Source organism: Sebastes fasciatus, chromosome 5, assembly GCF_043250625.1.
Source record: "Sebastes fasciatus isolate fSebFas1 chromosome 5, fSebFas1.pri, whole genome shotgun sequence".
NCBI classification, from domain to species: Eukaryota; Metazoa; Chordata; class Actinopteri; order Perciformes; family Sebastidae; genus Sebastes; species Sebastes fasciatus.
The window spans coordinates 16,694,747-16,710,798 of NC_133799.1; the positions used below are offsets into that span (position 1 = coordinate 16,694,747).

General features: G+C 38.1%; 2 protein-coding genes across 3 annotated transcripts in view; one reads left to right on the top strand and one right to left on the bottom strand.

Annotated features, from left to right (window-relative positions):
• cep350 (centrosomal protein 350) overlaps nt 1-10,423 on the bottom strand; it is a 37,803-nt gene extending 27,380 nt beyond the window's left edge. Inside the window, exons 1-9 of one of the 2 annotated variants that reach the window (XM_074635358.1) lie at nt 10,182-10,423; nt 10,023-10,124; nt 5,324-5,409; nt 5,138-5,181; nt 4,856-4,964; nt 4,606-4,771; nt 2,712-3,367; nt 2,431-2,544; nt 1,788-1,916 (exon numbers count right to left, since the gene is read on the bottom strand). In XM_074635358.1, coding sequence (XP_074491459.1) covers nt 1,788-1,916; nt 2,431-2,544; nt 2,712-3,367; nt 4,606-4,771; nt 4,856-4,964; nt 5,138-5,181; nt 5,324-5,405 — 1,300 coding nt within the window. In that variant the 5' untranslated portion in view covers nt 5,406-5,409; nt 10,023-10,124; nt 10,182-10,423. Of the gene's footprint in view, nt 1-1,787; nt 1,917-2,430; nt 2,545-2,711; nt 3,368-4,605; nt 4,772-4,855; nt 4,965-5,137; nt 5,182-5,323; nt 5,410-10,022 lie in introns of both variants that reach the window. The other variant, XM_074635357.1, reaches the window with a different exon arrangement.
• A 4,134-nt stretch (nt 10,424-14,557) lies between these two features.
• The window catches only part of cacna1ea (calcium channel, voltage-dependent, R type, alpha 1E subunit a), a 126,214-nt gene continuing 124,719 nt past the window's right edge, over nt 14,558-16,052 (top strand). The window contains exon 1 of the mRNA XM_074635359.1: nt 14,558-14,659. The gene's annotated coding sequence lies outside the window, so the exon portion shown is untranslated. The remainder of the gene's footprint in view (nt 14,660-16,052) is intronic.

Below are 16,052 nucleotides of genomic sequence, written 5' to 3' on the forward strand. Positions count from 1 at the left end.
AAAATATGCTCAAATCATAACATGGTAAACTCAAGCTGTCAGTGTGCTGACTTGACTATGACTTGCCCCAAAGTGCATGTGATTATCATAAAGTGGGCATGTCTGTAAAGGGGAGACTCGTGGGTACCCATATAACCCATTTTCATTCACATATCTTGAGGTCAGAGGTCAAGGGACCACTTTGAAAATGGCCATGACAGTTTTTCCTTGCTAAAGTTTAGCGTAACTTCGTAGCATTATCTAGCCTTCTTCACGACAAGCTAATATGACATGGTTGGTACCAATGGATTCTTAAGTTTTCTAGTTTTGTATGATGCGAAACGTTATAACGATTTTGCGTTAATGCGTTATTATCGCGTTAACTTTGACAGCCCAGAAAAAACACACTGAAGTTGCTTTGTGGGAGAGGTGATGAAACAAAAGAACTTGTTTTTGTAGTTTGTCCAAATCCCCCCCGAAGTACATTTTCCCCCTTGCCCCTAGTAACCATCTGGCAGATACATGTGTTTTTATTTCACACTGCTATCCCTGCCAATCTCTGCTGCTCAGAGTTCTAGCACCAGCCCACTGGAAAATTACATTTCCACAACAGCAATGCCTCTTTACGTGGGCTAATCTCTAGAGCTCTTTTCACTATGACTGCATTCTACTGAAGAGCAGCTCCTGGTAATGAAGCTGTACATCCACTAACCAAGCAGCTGTTTGTACTGGGTGGATGAGCAACTGAACCTGGCCAGATTTCAGAGGGCTATTTATAGTGCTGTGCCAGCACGAAACAGAGAACAGCCAGACTTTAGAGACAACACAAAAGTTGGAAGAAACCCAAGTAGACACCAGGCAGAGTGTGAATGAGAGCTAGAGCACAAGAGAGTGATATATTTTACAGTCAGCTTTCAGGATATCCAGATTTAATTTTTTGGTATTGTACTCAGGCTCTGAAATTAAGTTTTTCCTCACCTGCCGCTGTGGCAGCCGGTCATTAAACAGTTCTAATGGGAACTCAATTTGTTTTGTCTGCCACTTCTGAAGTCTATGTAGAACACGTTATAAACCCAGAGTCAGTGGTACCAGACAGTGGTAATATGGAATATATAAGGTAACCTTAATCCCTGACTATTTTTAACTTAAAAATTGCTTTAAGAAAAAAAAATTCTTCATACAGGTAAATCATGTCTGCCAGTGGCAGGTGAGGAGACCTGAAATTTGTACCCAGGTTATAGCAGCAGTATGTGGCTATGATTCTTCTATGTGGGTGTCTGTATGCTGCACAAACATGCATGTCACAAATACTGAACATTTCTTCAGGGATTAGAGTCTTAACATGGCTTTAGAAGCCAACAATGTATCTGGTTCATGTACTGGAACACACGCATGCCTGGTATGGGACAACTGAGTAGATGGAAAGAAAACACTGAATACTGTAGTCTGAACACTTGTTTCTGCAGTCTGTCTGAGGAATGTACGACATTATCACATCATTTAGATTCAAATGAGAGAATTCATGATTATTTGAGGTTTAGCTTATTGCATGTAAGCAAAGTTGGCGCTTTATAAGACTGTATCACTCTCATTGTGGCACAGACACAAGAGCAGCAAAGCCAGTTGAGAAAAACCTTTTAAGCACACCGATAGTTCAACACTGGAGGCTCCTGGTTTTGGTCCGTATGCACCGACCCATGATAAAAAACCTGCCAGATTGTTCCACATACTTAGCTTTCCTACTGTCACTAATTAAAAGTAGATCAGAGGGTAAGTTGGCCCTCTCACATAAAAGAGGATTATCATACCTGGTTTTGCATTTAGGTCAGAGGAAGGGGCAGCTCTGTGGACCTTCCTGACTGGTTTGGGAGGCCTCCTCTCTTTGGACCTGTCTGTTCTCTGTTCCTTCTGCTGCTGATGTCTGGATCTGGTGCTCTCTGTACGCAGATGACACAAGCAGAAGATAAGTAACACAAAATGACAAATGTTTCTTAATTAAACAAAAAGTTGTCAGTTGTCTGAAAAACAAGCCCTGTGCCCGGGGTCAAAAATCTCTGATGTTGTAAACCAAAGATCATGTTTGTTTATGTAACACTCCTCTATGGAAAACAGCTCATACACTATTTTTTGTGCATCTCACAGATCAATACAACTCCATGCATTCATGTGCAATCATTAGTTTGTTAAAGCGTTTTTTCAGACCGCTCTCTTTACTCCACGCCATAGGGGCTTATAACCTGGATTAAAGATCACAAACATACAAGCCCCAAGCATGTCAGAGATCACCAATCACTGCCTTTTTCAACATAAAACTCAGATGACAATCGCCGCTACAAGCCCAGGTCAAAACATAAATAAATTAAAACAATCTGTGACATTCTGACCGTATCAGAAAATGTTACAAATAAGGAATGATAGCAACAAGAAGAAATGTTTGTGTCCTATGCTTACCAGCAAACTGTCGTGACAGGTCTCTGTATATTTCTCTGCTGAGGTTATGAAACTCCTCTTCCTTCCAAACCTTCCCATCGGGAGTCCTGATCTTTGTTTCAGTACTGTTGAAACCTGAGAGCGAAAGGATTGAAGTTGTAAGCTGTAGCATCCTGTTTCCTACTATACGGCTAAAATCTGTATTTCCAAAACATCAAGCTATTCATTATCTTTATATGTAAAAAAAAAAGTCAAACAAGCGAGAAAGTAAAAGTTTGTGTTATATCCTACACTGATGGTACCTTTGTATATAGGTGCAGGCGGTGCAGCTGCTACTTTCCGTACTTTGGCTGTGGGCATGTTGCTAGTACCAGCATTGTTACTCCCCACAGCTGCTATAATGGGATGCTCCAGATTACCCATCAGCTTCTCTCTCTCTGCAGCCTCCTCCAGATGTTGCCTCTGCCTTCGAATACGCTCTTTGAGCTTCTCCAGCTTATCGTCAGGCTGATGTCGCCTGAGGTTCTCCAACCGCTGGGAAGCTGAGCCAGGGCTGGTGGAGGGAGTGCTCTCCCCTCGGCGTGTGGAGCCTGGGGCTAGACATGGGCTTGACTCTTGGCCGTCCATGCCAAGTTGTGCTTTTGGAGTGTTTCCTTCCTCAGCTCCCTCCCATGCAGGGACTCTCACACCTGTGAGATATGACTGGTTTCCAGTAGTCCTCAGGGTGTCCAGGGCCGGCTGGTCATTGAGGTAGCGGACCTCCGTGCTCCCCAGAGCCGAGGAGTGTGTGCTGTCCAGGTCCCTGTCTGTCTGTTTGTCCCTGGTGTCTCTCTGGTAGACCAGCTGGCTGAGCAGAGGATCTGAGGGAGGCTGCGAGGATGGGTGCGAAGACCCTGGCGCTGAATGCAGACTGTAGGCTTCCAGCTGAGAGGAGGGATGTGGTGGAGGGGTGGCCTCCCTGTACACAAACCAGATTACATGGGATCAGGAGGATCAAGATTTACTCTTAATTTACCACTCACTGGGTGTACAGAAAAACACATGTATGGGTGGTCAAAGGGTATAGAAGGAGGGAGTGACACTCAAGATGTCACTTAAGTTCAATGATGAAAACTATTTAAAATGTATAACAAGAATGAAAAGAAAATCATGAATTTTAAAATTCTGGTACACTTCCACTGAACTAACTGACTGACATGTTTGTAGAAAATGATTACTGGTGGCTCTCTAAGTAGAATATCAAAAAGTGTTCATGTAGTATTGTGTGCATTTGTTGGTAATAGCAAAACATAAACAGCAACTTCTGACAGTTCATTTCCAAGACTTATTATCTTGCTTAAAGCTGCAATAACTGATTGTTTGGCCTCTTGGGGGCAGCGGAAACAAGTTGTAAATACATTGACCTTTCATCAGCTTTAACGTTGATAAGGCAAACTTGTCAGCAAACAGTTGCTTTTTTTATACATACAGCAAACACAGAGCAGCATTATCACTCGTTTGTCGTGTTAAGTTGTGGTTCTGGACATGTTAAGTCCAATATTTATTTTCCTTTAGCTCTGCATTTGGTCTCTATCAACTCTAGAGAACATATTCACATTTAAAATCCAGTAATTCTGACAATACTAGAGAAAACACTTACGGTTTTGCAGTATCACTGCAAACAGCAGAGCCCTGAGCTACTGAAGAACCTGTGAGCCATTTAGCTACGAGTTATTCAGAGGAGATGTCAAGAACACATGGTCTCTGAATGGAAGTCTTGTAGAGTGAAGAGCGTTGGGGGACTGACTGTTATTTAGGTGAAAGAGCTCTCCTGGTGTATAAAGTTAAAACAATGAGCTGACGCAATAACTACAATGACAATATCACAGCTCATTTGGGGAATAAACACCATCTTATTCTGTGGTCATACAGCATACAAACTATAGATTATGACTAGCTTGGTATCATTTTAATACCATTTAAAATAGTAATATCAATAAAATTGTTTTGACATGCATGTGCAATAAAAGCTTTATGCTTTTAGGTATAGTTCTAGTTTTGTTTTTTATAGAAGACTTGAAAAACAATTTCCAATGTGAGGTGACAGATATCCAGTCCTGAGTATGACAGCACACCCTCAAATCCAAATACAGTAATGTACCTAGAGAGAGGTGGCTAACAGTGTTTTATTAATGCATTTTAAAGCAGTATTTCTACCTGTAGGAGGCCAGCGGTTCCCTGAACTCCACACTTGTGTTCCTGCGGACGTTGCTGTCCTGGGTGGCGTTTCTCAGTGGACTGCGTGAGCTGCTCTTTTCTGGACTCTGCTGACTTCGTCCTCTACGCTTTGAAGACCCTCCACTCTCATTAGCTTGTTGTCCATCTGTGACAGAGACAGCAATGTTAAAATAGTTATAGTTAAAGTGTAGAATTTAACTCATCATAATGACATTTTGAAATATCTCACCCCTACAGCGGACCGTCCTGGAGGATTTTTTCTTGGGGGGGTCCATGACAGAGTCCAGGAGAACCCCTGTCCCTGGAGCTGCCTCTAGACGGTTTTCTATATGCCGCAACTACAGAGGGAGAATACACACGTCAGACTCTTTGGGTTATGTGACGATGAAAGGGAGTCATCTTCACCATCATTAGATGTTACAGACTGTATTTCATTAGTTTTATGAAATGGAAATTATTTCTGAGAGGCAAACAAAGTCATTTAGCAGAAAACTGTTCCAGGTGTACTTACAGCAGCTTTGGACTGAGACAAACTTTTCCATGCAGTTGTCAGCTCTGATGAAGAGGAAGAGAATGAAAATATATTATAACCCTAACCCTAAACAACTCATATGACCGATCTTTCATTTTAAATAAAGTGATTGTGAGAACATTATATCAACACTAATACAACTGAACTGCAATTCTTTCTACACACCTGTGCCAATATTGTGATCGGTAAGCTGCTGAGCAGAGCTTTTAGACACTTCAGTCCTCCTGCTGCTCCTCATCTCTCTCATTCACCTGAAGCCAAGGTTAGACAGAGGAAAATAATGAAAACCAATACTGAGCAACGGTAAAAGTGGCATAAATGAACTCTCATACTGCATAACTTATAAACAGTCTGCAGACAAAGGCAGTAACATTTCAGCAATCAGGCGGATAAAACCAAAAACTGAAAGACATAGCCTAGAGAAACAAAATGCATCAAGCACTTAAAAACAAGAAAACGACAGAGAAACATGCCTTAGAGACAACCGTCTAGATGGCAAGCTGTAATCCATGTGAACAAATTAAAGTACATGTAAAATACTATTTCCACTGTGAAGCATAATTAGTTCCTAGTACAACATGCAATCATTATGACAGCTTGTTGACAGTAGATTAATGTCACCCTGCCATTTAAAACCGGTTCTACAACAGCACATTCCTCACAAGTTTTCCATGTGGGCAGGTAAGCAGAACCAAAGTTTGTCACATGTCAGCCATGAGATGTTTACTTAAAACACCTGTTCATCTTTAAGACTACAATAAGAAAGGATCCAGGGCTATTTTTACTGGGTTTGCCCTCTAAAGAAATTTCTCTCCAGCAATCATTACAAATTGCTGGACAAACTTCTGCTCCTTGCTCGTAAATGCATCGTGCTAAAATATGTTAAAGACACTCCACCCACAGTAACATTCTGGTACAGGGAGATCTTCAACATACTGCCACATGAAAGGATGAGTGCAGCCCTTAGGGGTAACGAGGGCTCATTTATTAAGATCTGGAACCCCGTCCTAGACTATTTACCATCAGAGCTCAAACACACCAGGCCAGTACCCTTCAGGGTGGAAGCAAATTATGCCTAATGCCACGTAAAACATAAAATATATTTCTATGATCATCCTTTTCCAGAGTCTGAGGACAATATACTTTACTCTATTAGATATTATCTATTATTCCTATTGTTGTCTTTTCTTTTATATTTATTTTTACAGTCACATTTAACCGCTGTATGTTATTTTTTATCAAATGTCCCTTTTCATCTGTTTTTATAATTCATTTATTTGTATTTATTGGTTTTGGGGGAGTGGGGGTTTGACTGTATCTTATAACTGTTGAACATAACATTGTTGTGAGCCTTTTGTTCTGAAAATAATAAAAATATGTTGAAAGAAAAACAAAAAACACCTGTTCAGCTAGAATACAGGTGTCTGGTCCTACCTAGGTGCTACTCAATGACAAAATTATTAACAGTTGTGTTATAATTATGGAAAAACTCTTCCTGAGACAGTAGTGGGTCAATTTGTTGACAACTTTGCCACTTAAATCTAAGACATTACGGGTGTTTTGCACTCATATTTAACAACCTTTGAGTCATAAGGAGTTCTTCAGAAGTCATGCCTTTACTCGTAACAATCACGTGACACACCCCTAAGGCGATCACGACAGGACATAGAATAAACAGGAAGAAAACTAAATTCATCCGTTTCTACATTAGCAGAATTTCTTGGTAACAGCCCTCCCTTTACTAAACCAGACTAGTAGTCTGGTTCTTTTCCTGTTATCTAAATCCAGATGGGACTGAATCCAAAACGTATGGTTGGAGAGCCAAGAAAAACTAAAACTATATACCGTTAAACTGTATAAGTTAGTAAATTCATACAAGGAAGGGTTTCAGGTTAACTATCGAGATAAGCTGACGTCAGCTACTTTCCGCAAAAGTTGTGACTTTGAAATGAAAGTGCACACGCCAGCATTACATGAAACACTTCTCTGTTCAAAGCTCTGTTAATGACTAGTAATCAATGTTTGTGAGAGAAACTTACAACCGCTTATTCACTTAAATTAACAACCAAAAATCTAATGTTACAAGCTTTGATCAAGGACTTCAGTCCTGTATTGCTGTGAGAGTGAAACCATCCAAATCAGTCATTTAGAGCTCATAAAGTTTGTTAACGAAAGTATTTTTTAAATTACAAACTGGTCGGAATGAAGGTGAACCCATCAGCGACCTATCAGGACAATTATAAACGATGTCAGCCCGAGCTTTAAGTGACAAAAACACCAATTTCCCAGGTGGAAAGCAAGTGATTTCCACTAATACAAATACAACCCATGTAAAAATCCAAGTGAGGAGCATATTTTCTTCTACTCGTGCCACTGAAGCGTTGCTCCACAGTATCGGCTCAGTGCTGCCACCTATGGGTGGACGCTCCACTATATATACACTCATGTAAGGACATTACATTGTTGCACTACAGCTTCTCACAACTACTGTCATCACTATGCAAAAGACTGCTTCAGTCACTTTTTTTTTGTATTCTACATGTTCGAAATAAATTTTGAAATGAAATGAAATAAATCTTGTTTGTATTGCTTTACATCCACCTGGTGGTCGCCTATTTGTTCGCGGATAGGTCGCTGAGAAGTTTACCTCTCATTCAGCGACTTCATTTTTGTGACACGTTGGTCACTTTTGTGCAATGTAAATACTGCAAATCTACTGTTACGGATATGTGCAATAACATATGCTGATCACTGTGCAATAATTATATAATTATCTGGCGGACACGGTGCAATAATCTGGCAAAATTGTAATCTGGCAAAATTGTTATCTCATCAATATACATATTGTATTTTTATATTTTATATTGTATAATGTTATATTGCACTTATCTCTTATTTTATTGTATTATCTTTTCATAAGCACCTATGGGGTTGTCACAATCTAATTTTGTTGTACTACACAATGACAATAAAGGGCTTGAATCTTGAAAAAAAATAAAATATATATATATATATATTTTCAACATTATTTTGTAAAAACTTCGGAGAGCCTGAAATAGGTGGTTTCACACTGATACTAAATCCCACATCTAAATCCCCACATCAGGAAGTCCCTGAGGGTCATTAAGGACAACACCCCCCCCACAACAGCCTGTTCTCCCTCCTGTCCTCTGGTAGAAGATACAGGACCTCCAGGACTCTCACCAGCAGACTGAGGAACAGTTTTTCCCCCCAGGCCATCAGACTTTAAATAGATAATTCATATGACACCTTCTCACACAAAAATATATCTTATACTGTATATACTGTATATGTTCTTACTGTATATGTTCTTAATATGCCTTGTACAAAGTATTTCTTATATATGTATATTCATATTATAATTGTAATATAACTTATTATTTTAATGGAGCTTCCCAGCAAAAAGCAATTCACACGATTGTACTTGTATAACCGGCGTGAGAATAAACATCTTAAATCTTGAATCACAGGAGAGAAATGACCTAGTGTCAAGGCTACGACTAAAACCAGTACTGAATACTCACCCATCCACTCAAGATAACACAATCCCATCATTAATCTAGTTTCGGGTGTGAACTAAAAGACATGGCATTACTAATATTTTCTAATAATCTAACTATTCTCAAAACAACCTCAACTTTTTAAACAACCATTTCTTTTCTTTTATAGTCCAAAAATTATGTCTGGAAATCATGCTAACATCACTTTTAAATAGATAATTCATACACCTTCTCACACAAAAATATATTTTATACTGTATATGTTCTTAATATGCCCTTGTACAAAGTATTTCCTTTTATTATTGTAATATAACTTATTATTTTTAATGGAGCTTCCCAGCAAAAAGCATTGAATCTTGAATCAGAGGCGAGAGACCTGTGTCAAGGCTACGACTAAAACCAGTATTTAGTACTCACCCATCCACTCAAGATAACACAATCATCATTAATCTAGTTTCGGGTGTGAACTAAAAGATATGGTATTACTAATGTTTTCTAATAATCTAATTATTGTGTATATACTGTATATGTTCTTAATGTATATGTTCTTAATTTGCCTTGTACAAAGTATTTCTTATATATGTACATTCATACTTCCTGATATGTATATGTTTTTAATATGCCTTGTACAATGTATTTCCTTTTATAATTGTCTATAACTTATTATATATATATATATATATATATATATATATATATTAATCAGAGGCGAGAATTGTGTCAAGGCTACGACTAAAACCAGTAATTACTCACTCAGATGACACAATCCCATCATTAATCTAGTTTCGGGTGTGAACTAAAAGACATGGCATTACTAATGTTTTCTAATAATCTAATTATTGTGTATATACTGTATATGTTTTTAATATGCCTTGTACAATGTATTTCCTTTTATAATTGTCTATAACTTATTATATATATACATATATATATATATATAATAAGTTTTATATATATATATATATTAATCAGAGGCGAGAATTGACCTGTGTCAAGGCTACGACTAAAACCAGTAGTTACTCACTCAGATAACACAATCCCATCATTAATCTAGTTTCGGGTGTGAACTAAAAGACATGGCATTACTATTGTTTTCTAATAAACCTACTTATTCTCAAAACAACCTCAACTTTTAAAAACAACCATTTCTTTTAGTTTATAGTCCAACAGTTATGTCTGCAACTCAAACTAACATCAGACTTTCAAGATGACTTATTTCGAAACGTTTCCAGGAGATAGTCGGAGCCGCTTCACTCGATAGAGAGAGTTGACGTTAACTGCTAGCTGACAGCAAAGTGGTGACTTAACTTAGCTCAACACCTCTGAAGAGACACACCACGTACCTTAAAGGAGACAATCCGACGTGTCTAGATGTCCACATTCATGCTGAACGTCCTCATGATGAGAAAACAAACTAACTTCTTCTTCTTTAGTTTCGTCTCCAGCTGTCTTGTTTGCTAACGTTAGCTTTAGCTTTAGCCGGCTAGCTAACGTTAGCAAACCAGTGTTAGCTAACAGTTGTGCTAACTAAGCTAGCAACTTTTTCTAGCGACATGCACCCATTGTTGTTGTTGTCTCAGGGTTTAGTCCGGGTAACCCAGTGTAATCCAGGTCAGCTGTGAGATTGGTAGTAAAGAGAGAAAGGGAGGTTAGCGCTAGCCGCCTCTGAGGTTGTCCTTTTCCCGGGTTACTGTGTTGATGTTTCTCAACTGTGGAAACTGAGTGAGTATCCAAGACGGGTAAGGTAACCGAGGCCGAAATATCGCGAGATTTGGAATAGTGATGTGTCGGTCGCGAACGTGCCGGTTCAAAGAGCCGGCTCTTTTAAGTGAACGATAAGAGCCGGCTCCCGTCTTTACTTAAAGGGACTATTTGTAACTTTCAGAATTGCTGCTTAACAGTGACACCTGTGGCCGTGAAATCAACGAAAGTCAGCGTAGAGCTTGCTCGCTCTAAATATACCTGAACGAGCATCGCTCAAAACAGTGAGGTGACACACGTCAGCTAAAACCACAATATCACTCTATATTTCAGCTGCTTGGCAGTAATGTTAGCTGACCAGACCAAGGTCTCTCCATGAACATGATTTAGATCTGATCCTAGTGTTGGCTTTTCCTGCCTCACCCTCCTGCGCCCGTAGGGAGACACCGGCAACCGGAGCCTCTCCTCTGTTGCCTGCTTGCATTCACTGACACAGCGCGCACCAACAGAGGTTTTCCGTGTCTTGTGAAGTGACGAGGCTGGCGCAGGAGGGAGACGGTAACGTTTCTCTCTGGAGGAGCTGCAGCAGTTATTTCTGCACAAACATCCACATTCACTAGATATTCTCAGAGCTAAACTAACTCTCCTGCAGTGTGGAGTGAGCGCGCGTTCACGTCTAGAGGTGGGGCGAGTACGCGAGAACGCGCGCTCTGTCTGAGTGAAGGCGAGCAGGTAGAGGAGACAAGGCTCCGGCCACACGCGAGCGCGCATGTGTGCCAACCCGCTACATTTATACGCTTACAAAGTTACAAACAGTCCCTTTAATTCAAGACAGAATGACAGGACGATCTTCTCCGCGCGGTCTACAGGTACAGAGCAGGAGGAAGAGGAGGAGAGAAAGAGAGAGAGAGGAGTGCGGTGCGCAAATAGCAGAAAAGATGAGTGACTGTCGGAAACGAAGCAGCATGTAAAATTATGGTATTCTGGAAATTATAAGGTTTAGTGTAATTATATTGAATAATTTAAGTGATATTTTTTCATTTCAAAATTGATTTCGAACATGTAGTAAACAAAAAAAATGAAATAAAAAATAAAGCAAAAGAATGATCATACCAACAAGTGGACAGTCAGAAACAAGTAGTATTTACATTCAATGAAAAGCGTAAGAAAAATAAATTGTCAACACTTGATGCCTTGATTTACATTTTTGAAAAGGAGTGAGAAGAAGTATAAACTTATTTAATCCCGCCCCTTCTCCATAAGTCAATTAATAATTATTAACCAGCTTCCTTATTGAGCCATACATATACTCTAATTAAATTTTCCTAAATTTGTCTAACTATAATTATTATTATTTATAATTATTCTAACTATAATTATTACCTTTAATCTGTGTCATACAGAAATATAAATTAATTACTGATATAATTATCTTTATTAAAATGTAAATTATATATATCTGTGCACACATACTAATCATAGGTTAAAACAGCGCTAAATTTGGCTGAATTATAAAAGGCAGAAGTGGTAAAACGAAGAGCCGTTTGGGAGCCAAAAGTGCCGGCTCTTCTTGGTGAGCTGAGCCAAATGATCTGGCTCACTAAAAAGAGCCGGAATTCCCATCACTAACTTGGAACTACGTCAGATGCTCGGAAAGCCCCACCCAGCATTGACACACACATTTACTTTATTTTATTTAACCTTTATTTAACCAGGTAGTACTCATTGAGATTTAAGAATCTCTTTTGCAAGAGAGACCTGGCCAAGACAGCAGCATTTAAACATACATTAAAGTTTCAGACGCCACAACATAAAACAAATGCAAAATAAATACATAGCATAATATCATACAAAACACATTAAAATCAAGTGTTTGAAGCCAACGTTAAAGTGAAAATATTCAGAAACACGGACAGCTCCCGATTGACTCTGCTTCTAGGTCTTTCATTAATGACACACACACACACACACACACACACACACACACACAGACATACAAACCATAAAATCACCATAAATAAATACATAAAAATAACACTAAAAATACATTAAATTCAATAAATTAATGTTCAAGTGTTTAGTTTATTGACCATAAGATTGGAGTAGCCTATCATTTAAAAATATATACATATAATTAAAAAACAATATTGTAGCCTACTTTTTTAAAATTAATTTAATAGTTATAGAACATTTATTGAATTGTCCAAAATAGTTAATAGCCTATATTATATTTGCTGTGAAGATACCGTAGACTGCACTGAGTTGCACTTTAGAGCACATCAGGGAGTGTCCTTTCACTGAACCCACCCTACATTACTTGGTATATTTGCTTTAAGACTACACTATTTGTTCATAGGCCTAAATGTAAATATGTAAAGGAAGATAAAGGTAAAGTAGGCTGGTTTTTTTTCTATCAATAACTTTATTTATTTAGAAAATTCTCATTTTCTGGAGTGAAATAGAGAAGCCAGGGGATGATAAACGGTGTCAAATATTTAGACACGACTACACAATTAATAATAAAGAAAATATAAAAAAGAAAGCTATATATTAATACAATGCAATGTAATGTAATGAGAATATTACTAAAAAGACCAAGATGTTCCAGTGCAAGTGAAATGTATGTGTCTGCAGGCATAAATACTTTTCAAACTGTATTAAGAAATCTCATGTACAAATGTATATGCCGGTTTAATCACTCTGAGAATGACATAATCTTGCGGTTGTCTAACATCAGATTTAGCACTACACGGTACCAATCACAGCTGTGGAGGCACTGGTATAGTTCTTTATATGTAAGGCATTGATATATGTATATATTTATATTAATATTTATATTTTTTATATCTTTTAATCATGACTTTTTTATAGTGCTTCCTGTATTGTAATGTATTATATGTAATGTATTGGTTTTTTTTTGTTTGGTTTTTTTTCTTATCTGGACCTTGAGTCTGCAATAAAGTTTGAATTGAATCAATAGATTATCATAATAGAATAAAAACAATTTGTAGGTTTAACTGGTCTCGTGTTGTCTGAAGTAAGACCTGTTTGCACATATTGTTACATTTTTTTTTTTTTAACTGAAAAATCATAAAAAAAAATTCATTTTTTTGTTTGCTTTGTTTTTTTTTAACTCTACTCTTTCTTTTTGTCATTATTATTATTGTTATTTCTTTTCTTGGTTTTGTTTTGGTTTTGAATGTTAAGGTTGTTTTCTCTAGTGTTCTTGATGGGTTTGTCTGTAAACTCATCTACTTAAAAGTTGGTTTATAGACTGTTGTAATTTCAAACAGTGGATTGCATATATGAAAACAGCCTTGAAAAAAGGGAAATAATAAAGTATGTATATATATAAAAAAAGAAAAATCATAAATTAGTCAGAGCCTGTAAATACATACAGTCTGTAGACAAGACAGACAAAGCAAAGATTACTACTGTACTATCAATACCATTTATGTGCGTTTGCTGCCACCCAGCGGCCTTAGTGAGTATCACACATAGAGACACACTAATGAATACAGTAAACTGCATCACATCCTCTTAAAAACGCTCCACTCATTCAACAAAAATAAATAATTAAATTACCATACCCCACTAACCCCGAGTCCAGTTCATTTGACTCATTTTTCATCACACGATTATTGCTTCATTATTTTCGCTCGACCGGTTTTTATTGAGGCTGAGGTCCCTATGGCAACAAATGGAGCGCACATTGTAAAAAAAAATGAAAAAAAAATGGGTTGAAATAGTTTGATGGTCGGATGTGTGCTCACTGTTTTACAGGTTAGTCATAAATATATAAACTGTGGTGCAGACAGTCATATAAAGATCCAGGTTTCCAGGTTATGGCTGCTTGTTTGACCAGAAGCAGAAGGCAACAAGTAGGTTACCTGTATACTGTGTTGTTTATGAGAGCTAAACCAATGCTTACATGATATTTCATTAACATTTTATATTATGTCTCAATTGAATTGTGTTTTGGGGTCTTTTCAATAACAGGTGTTGTAACTGCATGGCAACTATAAATCCCCCCCCCCCCTAGCTAATAACCTGCTCTCTCTCTCCTCTCTCTCCCTCTCTCTCTCTCTCTCTCTCTCGCTCTTTCTCTCTGTCTCTCTGTCTCTCTCCTCTCTCTCTCTCTCTCTCTCTGTCTCCCCCCCTCTCTCTCTCTCTCTCTCAGAGGGGATAGTAGGAAACAGGGTGAAGCGGACGTGCTCGTATCACATTTTCATTTTTTGTGGAAAGGTGAACGACATGGAAAGGAGTTCTCTCTTTTTAGGTAAGAAATTCTGCGTAATTTACATTTTCAAACAGGTTGTTTTAGATAAAACTCGAGCTTCAATGGCTCAATATGCGACAACTAAAGCTGTTTCTTGGCAGAGGTTACTGTCTGTTTGGAACAGGGTGCAGAAGAAATCCACAATGAGGAGTCTCCATTGATAATACTGATCAATGAAATGCATTGCAAGTGAATGATTGTGAAGCTTTTATGTGTATTGAAACTCAACAATCTGCCGTTTTGCTGATAGAAAACATATTTGTTGATATTACAAATCAATGTATATATTTTTCAATTCATATTTTTACTTTTACCTTTAAGACAAGACTCTTCTGTGTCTAACAGACTGTGGAGTTTGAGTTTTTTAATCTATTGTTTATGTTTCATTATATACCTATTCTATTGTTTATGTTGTTTTTTGTGCTTATGGCTTGAAAAGTGCTTATTATTATAATTTTTTTAATTTTTTTAAATTTATTTATTTAGTTATTATATATTTTTTTCTAAATGACAGGAAGTTGTTTTTCAACTCCACTCACCATGACTTGTTAATTAATTAGCCTACAAAACATGACCAAATTAGCATCCTGCGGAGAAGGTGACACTTCCCTTTCACCAGTCAGTGCAACAGGCTGAGCCAGGAGTCATTAGACTCCTACTAATACAAGAAGACTCAAATCTTCATATTCAGTGTGTTGCTCACACAGAGACGGAGCAGGTGTCAGTGATAAGGGCCACATGGAGGCAGAGTTTCTACAGATTACTAAGTGGACCTGGACCAGATAATGATACAAATTCAAGTGCAGGAGAAGAAATCTCTCCCTTGTTCAATCTCAGATGTTGGGGAAGGCAGCGATCATTACCTGAAGGAGGGAGGAATTAATTAAAGATGCAGAAAATCAAGACTACATTTGCAGCAGTGAATCGAAAGGAAGTTGTTAATGAGATTTTACATGCTTAGATGCCACAATTTGCGTCCATCTGCCATCTTAACTGTTCTCTGCCCTACTTCTATGACCTGGTACTTTATCAAATGTTATGTATTATGTTATTCTCTTCTTGAAAAGGGGCCTGCAGTGATGTACCTAGATAAACTAATCCATCAGAAGTAGAATAACAGCCTGTTTTCTCAAGTCAAGGGAGGTTGACAATAAAGGAAGAGGCAGTTTGAATAATCAGTGTTTGTGTTGTAGATGACAGGCTGCTGGAGGCAAACACTGACTTCATCACTTCACATCTCTCTTTCTCCTGAAGTGGAGCCTTAACAGTCATGCAATCTCTCTACCGTTCAGTGGTTCAATAGGCAGGTGATCAGCTTTGTTGCTAGAATTGATCAAGTGATCTTCTCTTGAATGAGGGCTAATGGACCGTTTCTTGGATCGGTCCTGCTCCG